The sequence below is a fragment of the Pongo abelii genome, chromosome 19, assembly GCF_028885655.2.
Source record: "Pongo abelii isolate AG06213 chromosome 19, NHGRI_mPonAbe1-v2.0_pri, whole genome shotgun sequence".
Classification (NCBI taxonomy): domain Eukaryota; kingdom Metazoa; phylum Chordata; class Mammalia; order Primates; family Hominidae; genus Pongo; species Pongo abelii.
In genome coordinates, this window is record NC_072004.2 from 44,099,012 (window position 1) to 44,115,995 (window position 16,984).

The window sequence follows — 16,984 nt, forward strand, 5'->3', positions numbered from 1 at the left end:
AAATTTATATAGTCCTCCTATGGCCACAATAACAGATATCTCATAATTAGCACTTACCAAATTCAAGAGTGATTGAAAAATCTTTTCTATGCCCTCGTGCCAACCCATGATAGGCAGGAAGAGTTACTATTAGAAGTAAGAGAGGAAGCCAGTGTATAGTTCTTTCATCATGAGCTTTCATACAATTTATGTATTTTTCTCTTGTAAGGTCAATAAGGATTACATAAATTGTCATATCAAATGAAGGTTTACAAAATCTGTATTTGAACTGTCACATTCATCATTAGTGATCACTCTACTTTATGAAACTCTTTTTTCTTGGTTTTTGTGATATCATTCTCTTGATTTTTTTCTTCTATTTTTGATCACCTTTTAGTGTTTTTGTTTCTTGACTCTTCTTTTGCTTGCACCTTAAATTTTGTTTTCCAGAGTTTCCTTTTAGGTTTTCTTGTCACCATACACACTATACACATTCTCTGGGTTTCTTATTCAAGTCCATGACTACAGCTGATGACTCCCAATCTATATACACATTACAAACTTTCCCTGAGCCCCGGGTCCTATTTGAAAAAAAGCTACTATGAGTGGTAAATGAAAAAGCAAGTTGCACATCAAAATGATCATATTTATAAATAGAAAAACAAAAGGTACATGTGTGTATATATATATATATACATTTGTATACATACAGAAATGCATAGAAAGGTTGCTGGAAGGATGATAAACTGTTGACAGTGGTTACATCTGGGGCAGAAAGGAGTGAGAGTGCTGATGGAAGGTAGAGAAAAAGGAAGATATTCATGTTTTGTTGCTTATATTTTTGTATTATTTGAATTTGTTAACTAAAAGAACATTTTTATGCATTATTTAATTTAAGAAACATTAAAGACAAAATAAAGTTTTTAAAAAGAAAGCTTGTAAAAGTGTTTTGTTTTAGGACCTGCTAGCATAAACCAACACAGATGTTTTTGTAGCCTTTTATACTATTGATGTGCATATTTATTTCTGCTTTATCCCAATCCAGACATTAAAAATATGGGCCCTTTTTTTTAGTATTTGGTTTGCTTGCTCAGCCAGGAAAAGTAATAATTTTGTAGTATTTGGTATGTTACCCAACTATATGTAATTCACTTTATTGTAATTATGGATAGGCATTAGCTAATAAATAATTTTATGTTCTTTTAAAGCACTATAGTATAAATATCAAATATATATTACAACCAAACTAACTAGCAAATAATCTTCATTCCATAAATAGGATCACACTGCAAACAACTGGATATTACTGACTCAACAGAACCAAGATTGAATAAAATGGAATTTACAGAAGTAAGAGTTACATTATTTAATGTTTGAATTGCATTATTTTGCCAGTTTCAATTGTCTGTTGGTGGCTGTCACACATCATTAAATTAGTATTAAATGAAAGCACAAAACTTATTTTATACATTCTAAAATATGCACTTTAAAATATTTCAACTCCTCTGAAATTTTACAATTTCTTTCAATCAGTATCACGCATGATGTGAGAGTATAAAAAACTTCCACTGACACCTTCTGGTAAGATCAAGAAAAACCAACATCTTATATTCAGTGAAATCTGGTTATTCAAACAATAATGAGATCTAAAACTTACAAAAACTTTCCTATGGGCCAGGTATCATACATGAACTTGGTTAACCCTCTCAGCAACCCTTTCCTCTGCTTTTACAGATGAAGACACCAAGATGTAGAAAGGTTAAATAACTTGCACACTGTTTCACAATTAGTAAAACTGGGGAAATTTGTATTCAGTCAGTTTGGTTTCAAAGTCTACATAATATTGCATATGAAAAAGTATGATTCTATTGTAATGGAATAAGTGAAATAAGCAATTTAATGGTACCAGAGTCCTAAGTCTTCCACAGCCTACTTATATATTTTTTCATGTTTCTCCATTTCCCCTTGTTTTTCTCTGATGAGTTCCAGAGTCAAGGTAACTTTCTGTTTCTCTTTTCATACACCTTTGCACGATTGAAGGTGAAGATTATGCATTATATACAGTTTCAAAGTTCTGTATGAGGGATTTCTGGAATTTTTTAAAAAATTATTGTATAGATAGGAATTTGGCAAATTCTACCTCAGTTATGTTCTAACTGTGTTTCTTAGATTCTGTGTTTGTCTATTTGGCATCCATTACTCACAAGGCCAAACTAATGGCCAAAGTTGTTTATATCTCCCCTGTGATCCAGAACCCATACTATGAACCATCTCCTTGCTAATTCTCACACACTGAGCTAATATTTCTCCTGGTCTAAATCAACCCAGGACCAGGTACCAGACAACCAGAGATAGCCCTTGTGCCTCAGAGTCTGCCAGAATTATTCAAACCAGCCAATCCTCAACTGTTTATCCTGTCGTGGCTTGCATTTCTGGAAACTCCAGTAAGGATTCTGGTTTAGGCTGTCCCTTTGCTCCTTTCTGTTCTGCTTCCTGACCCAAACCTGGTGCTTCCCCTGTGGCCCTGCATGGTGTGGCATGCTTTCTTCACTCGGAAGTCTTAAGTAATAAAAATTTTCTTTCAGTGGCATTAGCCTCTCCGTGTCATCACTCAGTCACCTCCATAAATTAAAATTCCACAGATACAAATGAGACAAGCTACTGGAAGAAAAATACACAGAGGAACAAATGATAGTATTAAAATTGTTCATGAAAAGTCAAAGCTTTATCTCTTTAATACAGTAATAAACATAACTTACATTTCTTTGCAAGGGACTGATGTTCAGTGGTACGTGCCTATTTGTCTTATATTAGTTTCCCTAAAAGTGCACAAGTTAGAACATTTTCCTATTTTTTTCATTATAAAAGTAGGCCGGATGTGGTGGCTTATGCCAATGACTAGGGAGGCTGAGGCAAGAGGATTGCTTAAGGCCGGGAGTTTGGGACCAACCTGGGCAACATAGTGAGACCCTCATGTCTCAAAACAATTATAAAATATATTAATTTTATGATATGTGAATTATGTCTCCATAAAAGAATGAACTTATATTAATAAGTTCATTATAGAAATTTAAAGACATAAAAATGTAAAGAAGTAAAATATTTTAAATCCACAATTTACCACCAATAAAAGCCACAGTTAACATTATATTTTTTTGTATAATAATAATAGCTAACACTTTTTACCCCTTTTTATGTGTCATATTGTGTACTGAGGTTATTACATGCACTTTCTTGTGTAATCGTCACACAACTCAGTTATTATTATGTTCATTTTGCAAATGAGACCTAAAAAGATTGAACACTTTCCTTGAGATCACACAGCACATAAGTGACAGAGCTAGACTAGACCCAGGTCAGCCTGACATCAAAGCTCATCATGGTCTTGACTCTTGTGCTTTATAGTGTCTATTATATTCATAGTGAGACATGTAAGTTTTTAGTTTTAATTTTGTGGTTTTTCCATATAGATTTTTGGTTATGCCTAATATCCTACTTTTTTCACTTAATATCATCTCTTGATCATTTCTCTATGTCAATAAATATTCTTTAAAACATGTTTTAAAATTTTTTTATTTTGAAATAATTATATAGTTACAAGAAGTTGCAAAGATAGTACAGACAGGTCCCATATGCCCTTCATCCAGTTTCCCCAGAGGTTATATTTTGCATGACTTTAGTATAATATCAAAACCAGGAAATTAACATTGATATAATGTGTGTGTATAGTATTATGTTATTTTAGCACATGTAGATTTCTGTTACCACCACCAAAATTAAGATACAAAACTATTTCAGTACCACAAAGGTCTACTAGGTCTACTGGTAATGACATTTTGCCAATTCAGGGGAAATGTAGAAATCTTACCTTCCTTTAAGTCATTTTCCACTTTGCCACTGAAAACATCATTGTCTTAAATATTTCCCATACATACATCATATCAGGCACTGTTACACTTTGCTTCAACTGTTAAACATCATTTAGAAAACTCAAGATGAGAAGAAAAGTCTGTTGTATTTACCTGTGTTTTTTGCTGTTTTCATTGTTCTTCCTTCCCGATGTTTCAAGATTCCTTCTTTTATGCACTCTATTTAGAGAATTTCCTCTAGCCATTCTTTTAGAGCAGATCTACAGATGAGACAAATTCTATTAGTTTTACATTGTCTGAGAATGTCTTTATTTTCCCTTTATTCCTGAATGATAATTTCACTGGATATAGAATTCTTGATTGAAAGTTCTTTTATTTTAGCCCTTGAAAATATTCTATTATTTCCTTCTGATCTCCATGGTTGATGATGAAAAATCCACTTCATTCAAATTAATTTTCCTCAGTAGGTATTGTTTTTCTCTTGTTGGTTTTTATTTAGTGTTCTGAACTCTGAAGACATGAATGTTAGATCTTTTATTATAATCCCACATGTTGAGACTCTGAGATTCTGTTATTTCTTTTTTCCTCTTTTTTTTTTTTTTTTTTTTTTTTTGGTCTGTTATTTCCTCTGTTGTTCGGGTAAATTCTACTGTTCTGTCTTCAAGTCCATTGATTCCTTCCTCTGTCTTCTCCACGCCGATGCTAAGCCCATACCTTGAGCTTTTTATTTCAGTAGTTTTTTGTCGTTGTTGTTCTTTTTCAGACAGGGTCTTGCTCTGTTACCCAGGCTGGAGTGCAGTGGCATGATCACGGCTCACTGCAGCTTTAACCTCCCAGGCCCAAGCCATCCTCCCACTTTAGCCTCCCAAGTAGCTGGGACCACAGTCATGCACCACCATATCAGGCTAAATTTTATTTTTGTAGAAACAGGGTCTCCCTATGTTGCCCAGGCTAGTCTGAAACTCCTGAGCTCAAGAGATCCTCTCATTTCAGCCTCCCAAAGTGCTGGGATTATAGGCGTGAGCCACTGTGCCCAGCCTTGTTGTTGCTTTTTAAGAAATGTGGTTTTGGGGAGGGGAGAAAAAGAAAAAAAAAAAAGAGATGTGATCCTCCCACCTCAGCCTCCTGAGTTGTATTTTTCAAAATTTTCATTTTTCTTAATGTCTTTTATTTCTTTGCTGAGACTTTTAAGTTTTTAATTTATTTTAAGCATGTTCATAATGGCTTGTTGAATTATTTTTATAGTGGCTGCTTTAAAATCCTTCTCAGATAATTCCAACAGCTGCATCATCTCAGTGTTGGCATCTACTGATTAAATTTTCTCATTCAAGTTGAGATTTTCCTAGTTCCTCATACAATATGTGATCTTCTATTTTGTCTTGGACATTTTGGTTATAATGCTATTGATGCAGGATTTTTTGCTCCTTAGTTCAGCTAAAATCCAAGTTCTTGTCTCACAACTAGGGAAATGAGGCACACAGACACATTGAAGAGTGAAGATGGATTTATTAGGCAAAAAGAAAGCTCTCCACAAAGAAAAAGAGGGTCTATCCAACAGGTTCTCACTTCACAGACTGAATACCAGGTCACCACACGGGAGCCGAAGAGGCCTGGCTTCTCCCCTTGCATAAGGTGTGAATTATTGGTGGCTCTGCCCCATTCTCCCAATGCACATGTGGACCCCCAGTCAGTTGCAGGCATGCCCAGGCAAGACCCTGTGCAAGGTTTCCTTAGCTTCTCCTGCATCTATCACTATGAGACTCGGGATCTTATTTGCATCTTCTTTTGAAAAGCTTCCTCTGATACCATGCTGGTGGAAGAAGGGGAGTGCCACTTCTCTACTGCCAGGTGGGCATAAAGATCCAAGTTCCCCATTGAATCTCTATTGACATTTTGGAGGCAGGGCAAGGTGCCTTGTTATTGCTCAGTGGAGGTGAAATTTTGTGATTTCTCCAAAGGTTAGATAACAATTTAGTTTTAGTTTAGTGTTGTGGAACCTCAGTCTGAGTTACTCCATTTTGATTTTTAGTCTGGTCTGTTGGGCCTGGTTCAGGAGCTTAGTCCAAAACAACTGCCTTCTATAATTTTTATTCAATAACCCTCACCAGATACTAACTCTGTGGGCACTTTTTTTTTTTTTTTTTTGAGATGGAGTCTTGCTCTGTCGCCCAGGCTGGAGTGCAGTGGTGCAATCTTGGCTCACTGCAACCTCCACCTCCAGGTTCAAGCGATTCTCCTGCCTCAGCCTCCTGAGTAGCTGGGATTACAAGACAGTGCCACCACTCCTGGCTAATTTTTTTTTTTTTTTTTTTTTGTATTTTTAGTAGAGACAAGGTTTCACCACGTTGGCCAGGCTGGTCTCGATCTCCTGACCTCATGATCTGCCCACCTCGGCCTCCCAAAGTTGTGGGATTACAGGTGTGAGCCACAGCGTCCAGCCTCTGTGGGCACCTTGATTTGGACTTTCCAGCCTCTAGAGCTGTAAGAAAATAGATCTCTGTTGTTTAAGTCACCCAGTCTATGGTATTTTGTTATTGCAGTCTGAGCTAAGACACAGTTTCAGTGTTAGAGTAGAGTCCCAGAAACGGAACAAATAGGTCAAAGAATAAATATTTGAGGTTTTAGTATCTATTTGTCAAATTGTGTTCTTGGTTACACTGATTTATTCTCCTCAGCAATGCATGATGGCTCTCAAGGCACCGTATTATCACCAACAGTAGGTATTATTGAGTATAAGAAATCTCTTGGTGAGGCCAAGTCAGGATTGCATGAGCCCAGGAGTTCAAGGCTGCAGTGAGCTATAATCAAGCCACTGCACTCCAGCCTGAATGACAGAGCAAGACCTTGTCTCAAACAAATAAAAGTAATTTGATGGCATTTTGTTTTTTAACTCTTGTCTTTGTGATTTCTGGTGAGATTAAAGATTATTCTATGTAATTTAAAAATTTCTTCTTACGTAAATTATGCATTCAAATCCTTTGGCCATCTTACCTGATGTTTATTTTTTCTTATGGAATTGTAAATGTTCATTATATATTAAAGACATTATTATTTATGATCACAAATTGCATATATTTGTAAACTAAAAATATAATCCTAAGCCTTCCGCTGACTGAACAGACCCCCTCTTAGCCAAGGGAACCCCAGAAAAACCTTAAAAACTGAATTCCCTGCCATGACAACAAGGGAGGTCAGGCATGCCTCATTATATCTCCTCCCCTTTGGAGTTTAGGCACAGTAAGTGACAATTGTTAATGTTAAAATACAGATCCTAAAACTGACAAAACAGACTCTTTTTGGCAATAAGATACTAAGTTATAAATAAGACCTAAGGCCATGTCAGGTAAGGGTTAAGTCAAGCCTGTAGGCCATCAGTCTTGCCACATAGCAGCCTTATCTTAACTTAAAACATTGCTTTCTGCTGACTCCCAGTTTTAGACAGAGCCTTACTCCTTTAAACAATTGCAAATTAAATAATCTCTGAATCCACCTATAACCTGCAAACCCCTGCTTCAAGATATCCCATCTTTTGGGGCCTAACCAATGTATACCTTCCGTGTATTGACTTATGTCTTTGTGTGTAAATTCTGCCTCCCTAAAATGTATAAAACCAAACTGTAATCCGACTGCCTTAGGACCACTTACTCAAGGCTTCTTGGGTTTGTGTTTTCCTCAGGCTGTGGTCACTTATATTATCTCAGAATAAACTTCTTTAAAATATTTTATAGCGTTTGGTTTTTCTGTTAACATATTTTTCAACTTTTCTCAATTGTTTTAAAATTTTGGTGGTTTCTAATTTACAGAAAAATTTTAAAATTTTATGCAAACAAATTTATAGATTTTTTTTGGAGATCTTTTTTATTGCTCCCATGCTTAGAAGGTTCTCTTCTTCCCAAATCAGTTAAATATTCACCTAGTTTTTTCTCGCTCTTTTGACTTTTTAAAATTAACTTGAAAATTGTTTTGATAAGTAATAGAAAGTGAGAATCGAATTTATTTTTTCCCCCCTAAAATGGCTAGCAAAGCATATCACTGTGTTTATTAAACAAACCTTCTTTTTATAGGTAGCTAATTTTCCAAATAAAAGTTTTTTTACATTACTATTTTCCTCCTTTCCAATGGAAAATAAAAGTAGAACATTTTACAAAATTTGAATTACTGAGATTTTATCTTATTTTTTTCAGACAGAGTCTCGCTCTATCACCCAGGCTGGAGTGCATTGGCACAATTTCGGCTCACTGCAGCCTCAACCTCCTGGGCTCAGGTTATTCTCCCACATCAGCCTCCCGAGTAGGGGGGATGCCACTTTGCCTGGCACATGGCACTTTGCCTGGCTAATTTTGTTTATTTTTGTGGACATTAATCTCCCTATGTTGCCCGGGCTGGTCTCAAATTCCTGGATTCAAGTGATCCTTCCACCTCTGCCTCCCAAAGTGCTGGGATTATAGGTGTGAGCCACTGCACCCAGCTGAATGAGAGATTTTTTAGTGCCCATGTAAATTTTGATTTTTACAGAAAGAAGAGTATAGCATGAATTTTTTCAAGAATGTATATATTTTAATACACTACCTATTGTCCTGTTGATAGAAGATAAATCAAAACCAGAAGGATGGAAAACAGTCTTTTTTGTTGTTGTTTTTGCTTTTAGCAAACTCGGCTGCAAATAGCATACACAATATTAGGTAAAATTTTTTCAGTTATCCCAAGATTTATTAGGGGAAGAAATGGGTAGACAAGCAGTGGATAAAATAGAAGTGGTAAGAAAACCCTAGTTCTATGTGGCTTCTTGTTACTTTGTCTGCTATTGATGAAGCTGTCATCCCTCCATTATATTTTCGTATTTATTGGGAAAGGCAATTTAATCTGCCAGACTGAAATGAAAAGATAAATCGAGTATGAATTCTTATTCTTGTTCAATTGGGAATAAATTTATTCTGGAGTCTTATTTTACTCATAAACTGCCCAAGTAACACCATTGGAGAAAACTTTTAAAAATTACATAAACTATTATTAAGAGAATATTGTAAAAATGAACCCCTCTTTCTTCCCAATTTATAGAGATAGAGGTCTTCTCTGACCATGTCAGGTTAAAATGTAACTTTTCCTATTCTTCTGCATGGTTGGAGACTTCTAAACAGGAAGTCCAAACAGTCATATTTCCATAATTCCAAGATGAATAGTTTTCCTTTTGCATCTCTGAAATCAAGGTGCATCATTTAGCCCAGAGTGGTGACCCACACCTGTTATCCCACCATTTTGGAAGGCCAATGCAGGAGGATCACTTGAGCCTAGGAGTTCAAGACCAGTCTGGGCAACATAGTGGGACCCTGTCTGTACAAAAAATTAAAAACATAGCCAGGCATGGTGGCTCACGCCTGTAATCCCAGCTACTCAGGAGGCTGAGACCTAGGAGGATTGCTTGAGCCTGGGAAGTCAGGCTGCAGTGAACCATGATTGCACCACTGCACTCTGGGCAACAGAGTGAGACCCTGTCTCAAAACAAAAAAACTAAAAGCTGCGTCATTTGATAAAGCAGTATGTTTTCCTCTCTTCCCCAATCCACCTAATCTATTAAGTCAATAGCCCATCTAATGATTGATGGGTTTTGCTGATTTAAAAAAAAAAGCTGTACTATATGCATTTTATAAGCTAAACATCTAATATAAAAGGATGAAAAAAGGTGAAAATAAGAAAATTGTTAAAGGAATAGCAGATACATTAAATAAACAAGTAAATAAAAAAGCAGATTTCAAGGTTAAAAATCATTTAATGAGGTCAAGACTATTTTTTATATTTGTAAATGTGAAAATTTTATATTTTAAGGCTGGGTGCGGTGGCTCACGCCTGTAATCCCAGCACTTTGGGAGGCCGAGGCAGGCAGACCGTTGGAGGTCAAGAGTTCGAAACCAGCGTGGCCAACATGGTGAACCCTGTCTCTACCAAAAATACAAAAATTAGCTGGGCATAGTGGCATGTGCCTGTAGTCCCAGCTACTCAGGAGGCTGAGGCAGGAGAATTGCTTGAATCCAGGAGGCAGAGGTTGCAGCGAGCCGAGATCATGCCACGGCACTCCAGCCTGGGTGACAGAGCAAGACTCCAACTCAAAAAAAAAAAAATTTTTTTATATTTTAAAGTTTAAAATTAATGAAGTTAATAGGACTGTCTTAAGCTTTATGAGTTTATAGCACATTGTAATAGAATATATACAAATAGAAATAAAAGGTAAAAAATGCACAATAATTGTGCAGATTTTTAAACTTTTTTTCGTAGCAGCTTTATTCAGATATAATTTACAAACTGCATTTATTTCCTATGGCTGCTGTAGCAAATTACCGCAAACTTGGTTGCTGAAAACAGCAGACATTTATTTTCTCACAGCTCTGGAGGCCAGAAGTCCAAGATCAGTATCACTGGGCCAAAATGAAGGTGTTGGCAGGGCTGCACTGCTCTCAGGAGGGTCTGTGGAAGAATTTGTTCCTTGGCTCTTCCAACTTCTGGTGGCTGTTGGCATTCCTTTACTCATGGCTGCATCACCAGTCCCTGTCTTTGTGGTCACATTGCCTTTTCTTCTCCTGTCTGAGAAATCTCCCTCTTAAAAGGATATATGTGATTGCATTTTAGGGTCTACCTATATAATTTAGGATAATCTCCCCATCTCAAAATCCTTAATCACATCTGCAAAGACTCTTTTCCCATATAAGGTAGCATTTACAGATCCAGGGATTAGGACTTTACATCTTTGAGAGCCATTATCCAACCTACTATACCTACCTTACCCCCATTTAAAGTGTACAATTGAATGGGCTTTAGTATATTTGCAGACGAGTACAACCATTAAAACAATCCATTTTAGAACATTTTCACCCCCAAAAGAAACTCCATACCCATTAGCAGTCACTCCCCATTTCCTTCCAAACCTCCAGCCCTAGGCAGCCACAAATCTCTTTCTGTCTCCATAGCTTTGTCTATTCTGGACATTTCATATATATGGAATATACAATATGTGGTCTTTTGTTTTTGGCTTCTTGTACTTGTCATAATGTTTTCAAGGTTACTCCATGTTGTAGCATGTATCAGTACTTCATTTCTTTTTATTGCCAAATGATATTCCTTTTTATGAACACACTACCTTTTATTTATCCACTCATCAGTTGGTGGACATTTCGGTTGTTTTCATTTTTTGGCTACTGTAAATAATACTACTATGAACATTTGTGCCTAAGTTTTTACATGAATATGTGTTTTCTGTTCTCTTGGGAGTGGAATTGCTGGGTCATGTGATAACTTTGTGTTTAACCTTTTGAGGAACTGCCAGATTGTTTTCTTTTCTTTTCTTTTTTTTTTATTATACTTTAAATTCTAGGGTACATGTGCACAACGTGCAGGTTTGTTACATATGTATACATGTGCCGTGTTGGTTTGCTGCACCCATTAACTCGTCACTTACATTAGGTATTTCTCCTAATGCTATCCCTCCCCCATCCCCCAACCCCACAACAGGCCCTGGTGTGTAATGTGTCCTGTGTCCCAGTGTTCTCATTGTTCAATTCCCACCTATGAGTGAGAACATGCGGTGTTTGGTTTTCTGTCCTTGTGATAGTTTGCTCAGAATGATGGTTTCCAGCTTCATTCCTGTCCCTTCAAAGGACATGAACTCATCTTCTTTATGGCTGCATAGTATTCCATGGTATATATGTGCCACATTTTCTTAATCCAGTCTATCATTGATGGACATTTGGGTTGGTTCCAAGTCTTTGGTATTGTGAATAGTGCCGCAATAAATATACGTGTGCATGTGTCTTTATAGTAGCATGATTTATAATCCTTTGGGTATATACCCAGTAATGGGATCACTGGGTCAAATGGTATTTCTAGTTCTAGATCCTTGAGGAATCGCCACACTGTCTTCCACAATAGTTGAACTAGTTTACACTCCCACCAACAGTGTAAAGCGTTCCTATTTGTCCACACCCTCTCCAGCACCTGTTGTTTCCTGACTTTTTAATGATCACCATTGTAACTGGAGTGAGATGGTATCTCATTGTGGTTTTGATTTGCATTTCTCTGATGACCAGTGATGATGAGCATTTTTTCATGTCTATTGGCTGCATAAATGTCTTCTTTTGAAAAGTGTCTGTTCATATCCTTCGCCCACTTTTTGATGGGGTTGTTTGATTTTTTCTTGTAAATTTGTTTAAGTTTTTTGTAGATTCTGGATATTAGCCCTTTGTCAGATGGATAGATTGCAAAAATTTTCTCCCATTCTGTAGGTTACCTGTTCACTCTGATGGTAGTTTCTTTTGCTGTGCAGAAGCTCTTTAGTTTAATTAGATCCCATTTGTCAATTTTGGCTTTTGTTGCCATTGCTTTTGATGTTTTATTCATGAAGTCCTTTCCCATGCCTATGTCCTGAATGGTATTGCCTAGGTTTTCTTCTAGGGTTTTTATGGTTTTAGGTCTAACATTTAAGTCTTTAATCCATCTTGAATTAATTTTTGTAAGGAAGGGATTCAGTTTAAGCTTCTACATATGGCTAGCCAGTTTTCCCAGCACCATTTATTAAATAGGGAATCCTTTCCCCATTTCTTGTTTTTGTCAGGTTTGTCAAAGATAAGATGGCTGTAGATATGTGGATGTGTGGTGTTATTTCTGAGGCCTCTGCTCTGTTCCATTGGTCTATATATCTGTTTTGGTACCAGTACCATGCTGTTTTGGTTACTGTAGCCTTGTAGTATAGTTTGAAGTCAGGTAGCATGATACCTCCAGCTTTGTTCTTTTTGCTTAGGATTGTCTTGGCAATGCGGGCTCTGTTTTGATTCCATATGAACTTTAAAGTAGTTTTTTCCAATTCTGTGAAGAAAGTTATTGGTAGCTTGATGGGGATGGCATTGAATCTATAAATTACCTTGGGCAGTATGGCCATTTTCACAATATTGATTCTTCCTATCCATGAGCATGGAATGTTCTTCCATTTGTTTGTGCCCTCTTTTATTTTGTTGAGCAGTGGTTTGTAGTTCTCCTTGAAGAGGTCCTTCACATCCCTTGTAAGTTGGATTCCTAGGTATTTGATTCTGTTTGTAGCAATTGTGAATGCGAGTTCACTCATGATTTGGCTCTCTGTTTGCCTGTTATTGGTGTATAAGAATGCTTGTGATTTTTGCAGATTGATTTTTGTATCCTGAGACTTTGCTGAAGTTGCTTATCAGCTTAAGGAGATTTTGGGCTGAGACGATGGGGTTTTCTAAATATACAATCATGTCATCTGCAAACAGGGACAATTTGACTTCCTCTTTTCCTGATTGAATACTGTGGGCGGCAAGCCACCCAGGTGCCGAGGCAAGAGACCGAGGACGTGAGCTGTTCCAGTATAATAAAATATAAAACAAGAATAATTATACCAGATATAGATCTTAGATATGATTATATATGAATATAATTAATCATTAGTAGTACTTATTCTTTATTCCGATATTGTAATAATCCTCGCTCTATAATCATAACCTAGGAAAAACCAGGCCATACAGAGATAGGAGCTGAGGGGACATAGTGAGGAGTGACCAGAAGACAAGAGTGCGAGCCTTCTGTTATGCCCAGACAGGGCCACCAGAGGGCTCCTTGGTCTAGTGTTAAAGCCAGCGTCTGGGAAGACGCCCGTTGCTAGGCAGACTATGGTCTAGCGGTAGCGTAAGTGTCAAGGAAAAACACCTGCTACTTAGCAGACCAGGAAAGGGAGTCTCCCTTTCCCAGGGGGAGTTTGGAGAAGACTCTACTCCTCCACCTCTTGTGGAGGGCCTGACATTAGTCAGGCTCGCCCGCAGTTATCCAGAGGCCTAACCATCTCCCTATGATGCTGTGCTTCAGTGGTCATGCTCCTAGTCCGCCTTCATTTTCCTTCCTGTACACCTGGCTCTGCCTTCTAGATAGCAGTAGCAAATTAGTGAAAGTACTAAAAATCTCTAATAATGGTGTAAGTTGTTTCTCTCTTTGTCTCCTCTCTCTCTCTACCTTGGCTGCCAGGCAGAGAAGGGCCCCCTGTCCAGTGGACACGTGACCCACATGGCCTTACCTATCACTGGAGATGGCTCACTCTCCTTATCCTGCCCCTTTGTCTTGTATCCAATAAATATCAGTGCAGCCTGGCATTCGGGGCCACTACTGGTCTCCGCGACTTGGCGGTAGTGGTCCCCCAGGCTCAGCTGTCTTTTCTTTTATCTCTTTGTCTTGTGTCTTTATTTCTACACTCTCTCATCTCCGCACACGGGGAGAGATCCACTGACCCTGTGGGGCTGGTCCCTACAGAATACCCTTTATTTCTTTCTCTTGCCTGATTGCCCTGGCGAGAACTTCCAACACTATGTTGAATAGGAATGGTGAGAGAGGGCATCCCTGTCTTATGCCAGTTTTCAAAGGGAATGCTTCCAGTTTTTGCCCATTCAGTATGATATTGGCTGTGGGTTTGTCATAAATAGCTCTTATTATTTTGAGATACATTCCATCAATACTTAGTTTATTGAGAGTTTTTAGCATGAAGGGCTGTTGAATTTTGTCGAAGGCCTTTTCTGCATCTATTGACATAATCATGTGGTTTTTGTCTTTGGTTCTGTTTAGCTGATGGATTACGTTTATTGATTTGTGTATGTTGAACCAGTCTTGCATCCCAGGGATGAAGCCAACTTGATCTTGGTGGATAAGCTTTTTGATGTGCTGCTGGATTCGGTTTGCCAGTATTTTATTCAGGATTTTTGCATCGATGTTTATCAGGGATATTAGTCTAAAATTCTCTTTTTTTGTTGTGTCTCTGCCAGGCTTTGGTATCAGGATGATGCTGGCCTCATAAAATGAGTTAGGGAGGATTCCCTCTTTTTCTATTGATTGGAATAGTTTCAGAAGGAATGGTACCAGCTCCTCTTTGTACCTCTGGTAGAATTCGGCTGTGAATCCGTCTGGTCCTGGACTTTTTTTGGTTGGTAAGCTATTAATTGTTGCCTCAATTTCAGAGCCTGTTATTGGTCTATTCAGAGATTCAATTTCTTCCTGGTGTAGTCTTGGGAGGATGTATGTGTCCAGGAATTTATCCATTTCTTCTAGATTCCCTAGTTTATTTGTGTAGAAGTGTTTATAGTATTCTCTGATGGTAGTCTGTATTTCTGTGAGATCAGTGGTGATATCCCCTTTATCATTTTTTATTGCATCTATTTGATTCTTCTCTCTTTTCTTCTTTATTAGTCTTGCTAGCGGTCTATCAATTCTGTTTATCTTTTCAAAAAACCAGCTCCTGGATTCATTGATTTCTTTGAAGGGTTTTTGTGTCTCTATCTCCTTCAATTCTGCTCTGATCTTAGCTATTTCTTGCCTTCTGCTAGCTTTTGAATTTGTTTGCTTTTGCTTCTCTAGTTCTTTTAATTGTGATGTTAGGGTGTCGATTTTAGATCTTTCCTGCTTTCTCTTGTGGGCATTTAGTGCTGTAAATTTCCCTCTACACACTGCTTTAAGTGTGTCCCAGAGATTCTGGTATGTTGTGTCTTTGTTCTCATTGGTTTCAAAGAACATCTTTATTTCTGCCTTCATTTCGTTATGTACCCAGTAGGCATTCAGGAGCAGGTTGTTCAGTTTCCATGTAGTTGTGCAGTTTTGAGTGAGTTTCTTAATCCTGAGTTCTCATTTGATTGCACTGTGGCCTGACAGACAGTTTGTTGTGATTTCTGTTCTTTCACATTTGCTGAGGAGTGCTTTACTTCCAACTATGTGGTCAATTTTGGAATAAGTGCAATGTGGTGCTGAAAAGAATGTATATTCTGTTGATTTGGGGTGGAGAGTTCTGTAGATGTCTATTAGGTCTGCTTAGCGCAGAGCTGAGTTCAAGTCCTGGATATCCTTGTTAACCTTCCGTCTCGTTGATCTGTCTAATATTGACAGTGGGGTGTTAAAGTCTCCCATTATTATTGTGTGGGAGTCTAAGTCTCTTTGTAGGTCTCTAAGGACTTGCTTTATGAATCTGGATGCTCCTGTATTGAGTGCATATATATTTAGGATAGTTAGCTCTTCTTATTGAATTGATCCCTTTACCATTATATAATGACCTTCTTTGTCCCTTTTGATCTTTGTTGGTTTAAAGTCTGTTTTATCAGAAAGTAGGATTGCAACCCCTGCTTTTTTTTGCTTTCCATTTGCTTGGTAGATCTTCCTCCATCCCTTTATTTTGAGTCCATGTGTGTCTCTGCACGTGAGATGGGTCTCCTGAACACAGCACACTGATGGGTCTTGACTCTTTATCCAATTTGCCAGTCTGTGTCTTTTAATTGGAGCATTTAGCCCATTTACATTTAAGGTTAATATTGTTATGTGTGAATTTGATCCTGTCATTATGATGTTAGCTGGTTATTTTGCCTGTTAGTTGATGCAATTTCTTCCTAGCCTCGTTGGTCTTTACAATTTGGCATGTTTTTGCAGTGGCTGGTACCGGTTGTTCCTTTCCATGTTTAGTGCTTCCTTCAGGAGCTCTTGTAAGGCAGGCCTGGTGGTGACAAAATCTCTCAGCATTTGCTTGTCTGTAAAGTATTTTATTTCTCCTTCACTTATGAAGCTTAGTTTGGCTGGATATGAAATTCTGGCTTGAAAATTCTTTTCTTTAAGAATGTTGAATATTGGCCCCCACACTCTTGTGGCTTGTAGGGTTTCTGCCGAGAGATCTGCTGTTAGTCTGATGGGCTTCCCTTTGCGGGTAACCCGACCTTTCTTTCTGGCTGCCCTTAGCATTTTTTCCCTTCATTTCAACCTTGGTAAATCTGACAATTATGTGTCTTGGGGTTGCTCTTCTCGAGGAGTATCTTTGTGGTGTTCTCTGTATTTCCTGAATTTGAATGTTGGCCTGCCTTGCTAGGCTGAGGAAGTTTTCCTGGATAATATCCTGAAGACTGTTTTCCAGCTTGGTTCCATTCTCCCCGTCACTTTCAGGTACACCAATCAAATGTAGATTTGGTCTTTTCACATAGTCCCATATTTATTTGAAGATCAAATTAATGAAATAAAGCGAGAAGAGAAGTTTAGAACAATGCCAGACTGTTTTCTACTGCAGTTGCACCATTTTACATTCCCACCAGCAGTTTACAAGGGTTGCAATTGTTTCACATCCTTGC

The 16,984-nt window shown here is 37.8% G+C and overlaps 1 protein-coding gene across 8 annotated transcripts in view; it reads left to right on the forward strand.

Moving 5' to 3' along the window:
* EFCAB5 (EF-hand calcium binding domain 5) overlaps positions 1-16,984 on the forward strand; it is a 194,995-nt gene that overhangs the window by 74,798 nt on the left and 103,213 nt on the right. For all 8 annotated transcript variants that reach the window (XM_063718078.1, XM_063718079.1, XM_054536589.2 and 5 more), the window contains one exon: positions 1,259-1,329. In XM_063718078.1, coding sequence (XP_063574148.1) covers positions 1,259-1,329 — 71 coding nt within the window. The remainder of the gene's footprint in view (positions 1-1,258; positions 1,330-16,984) is intronic.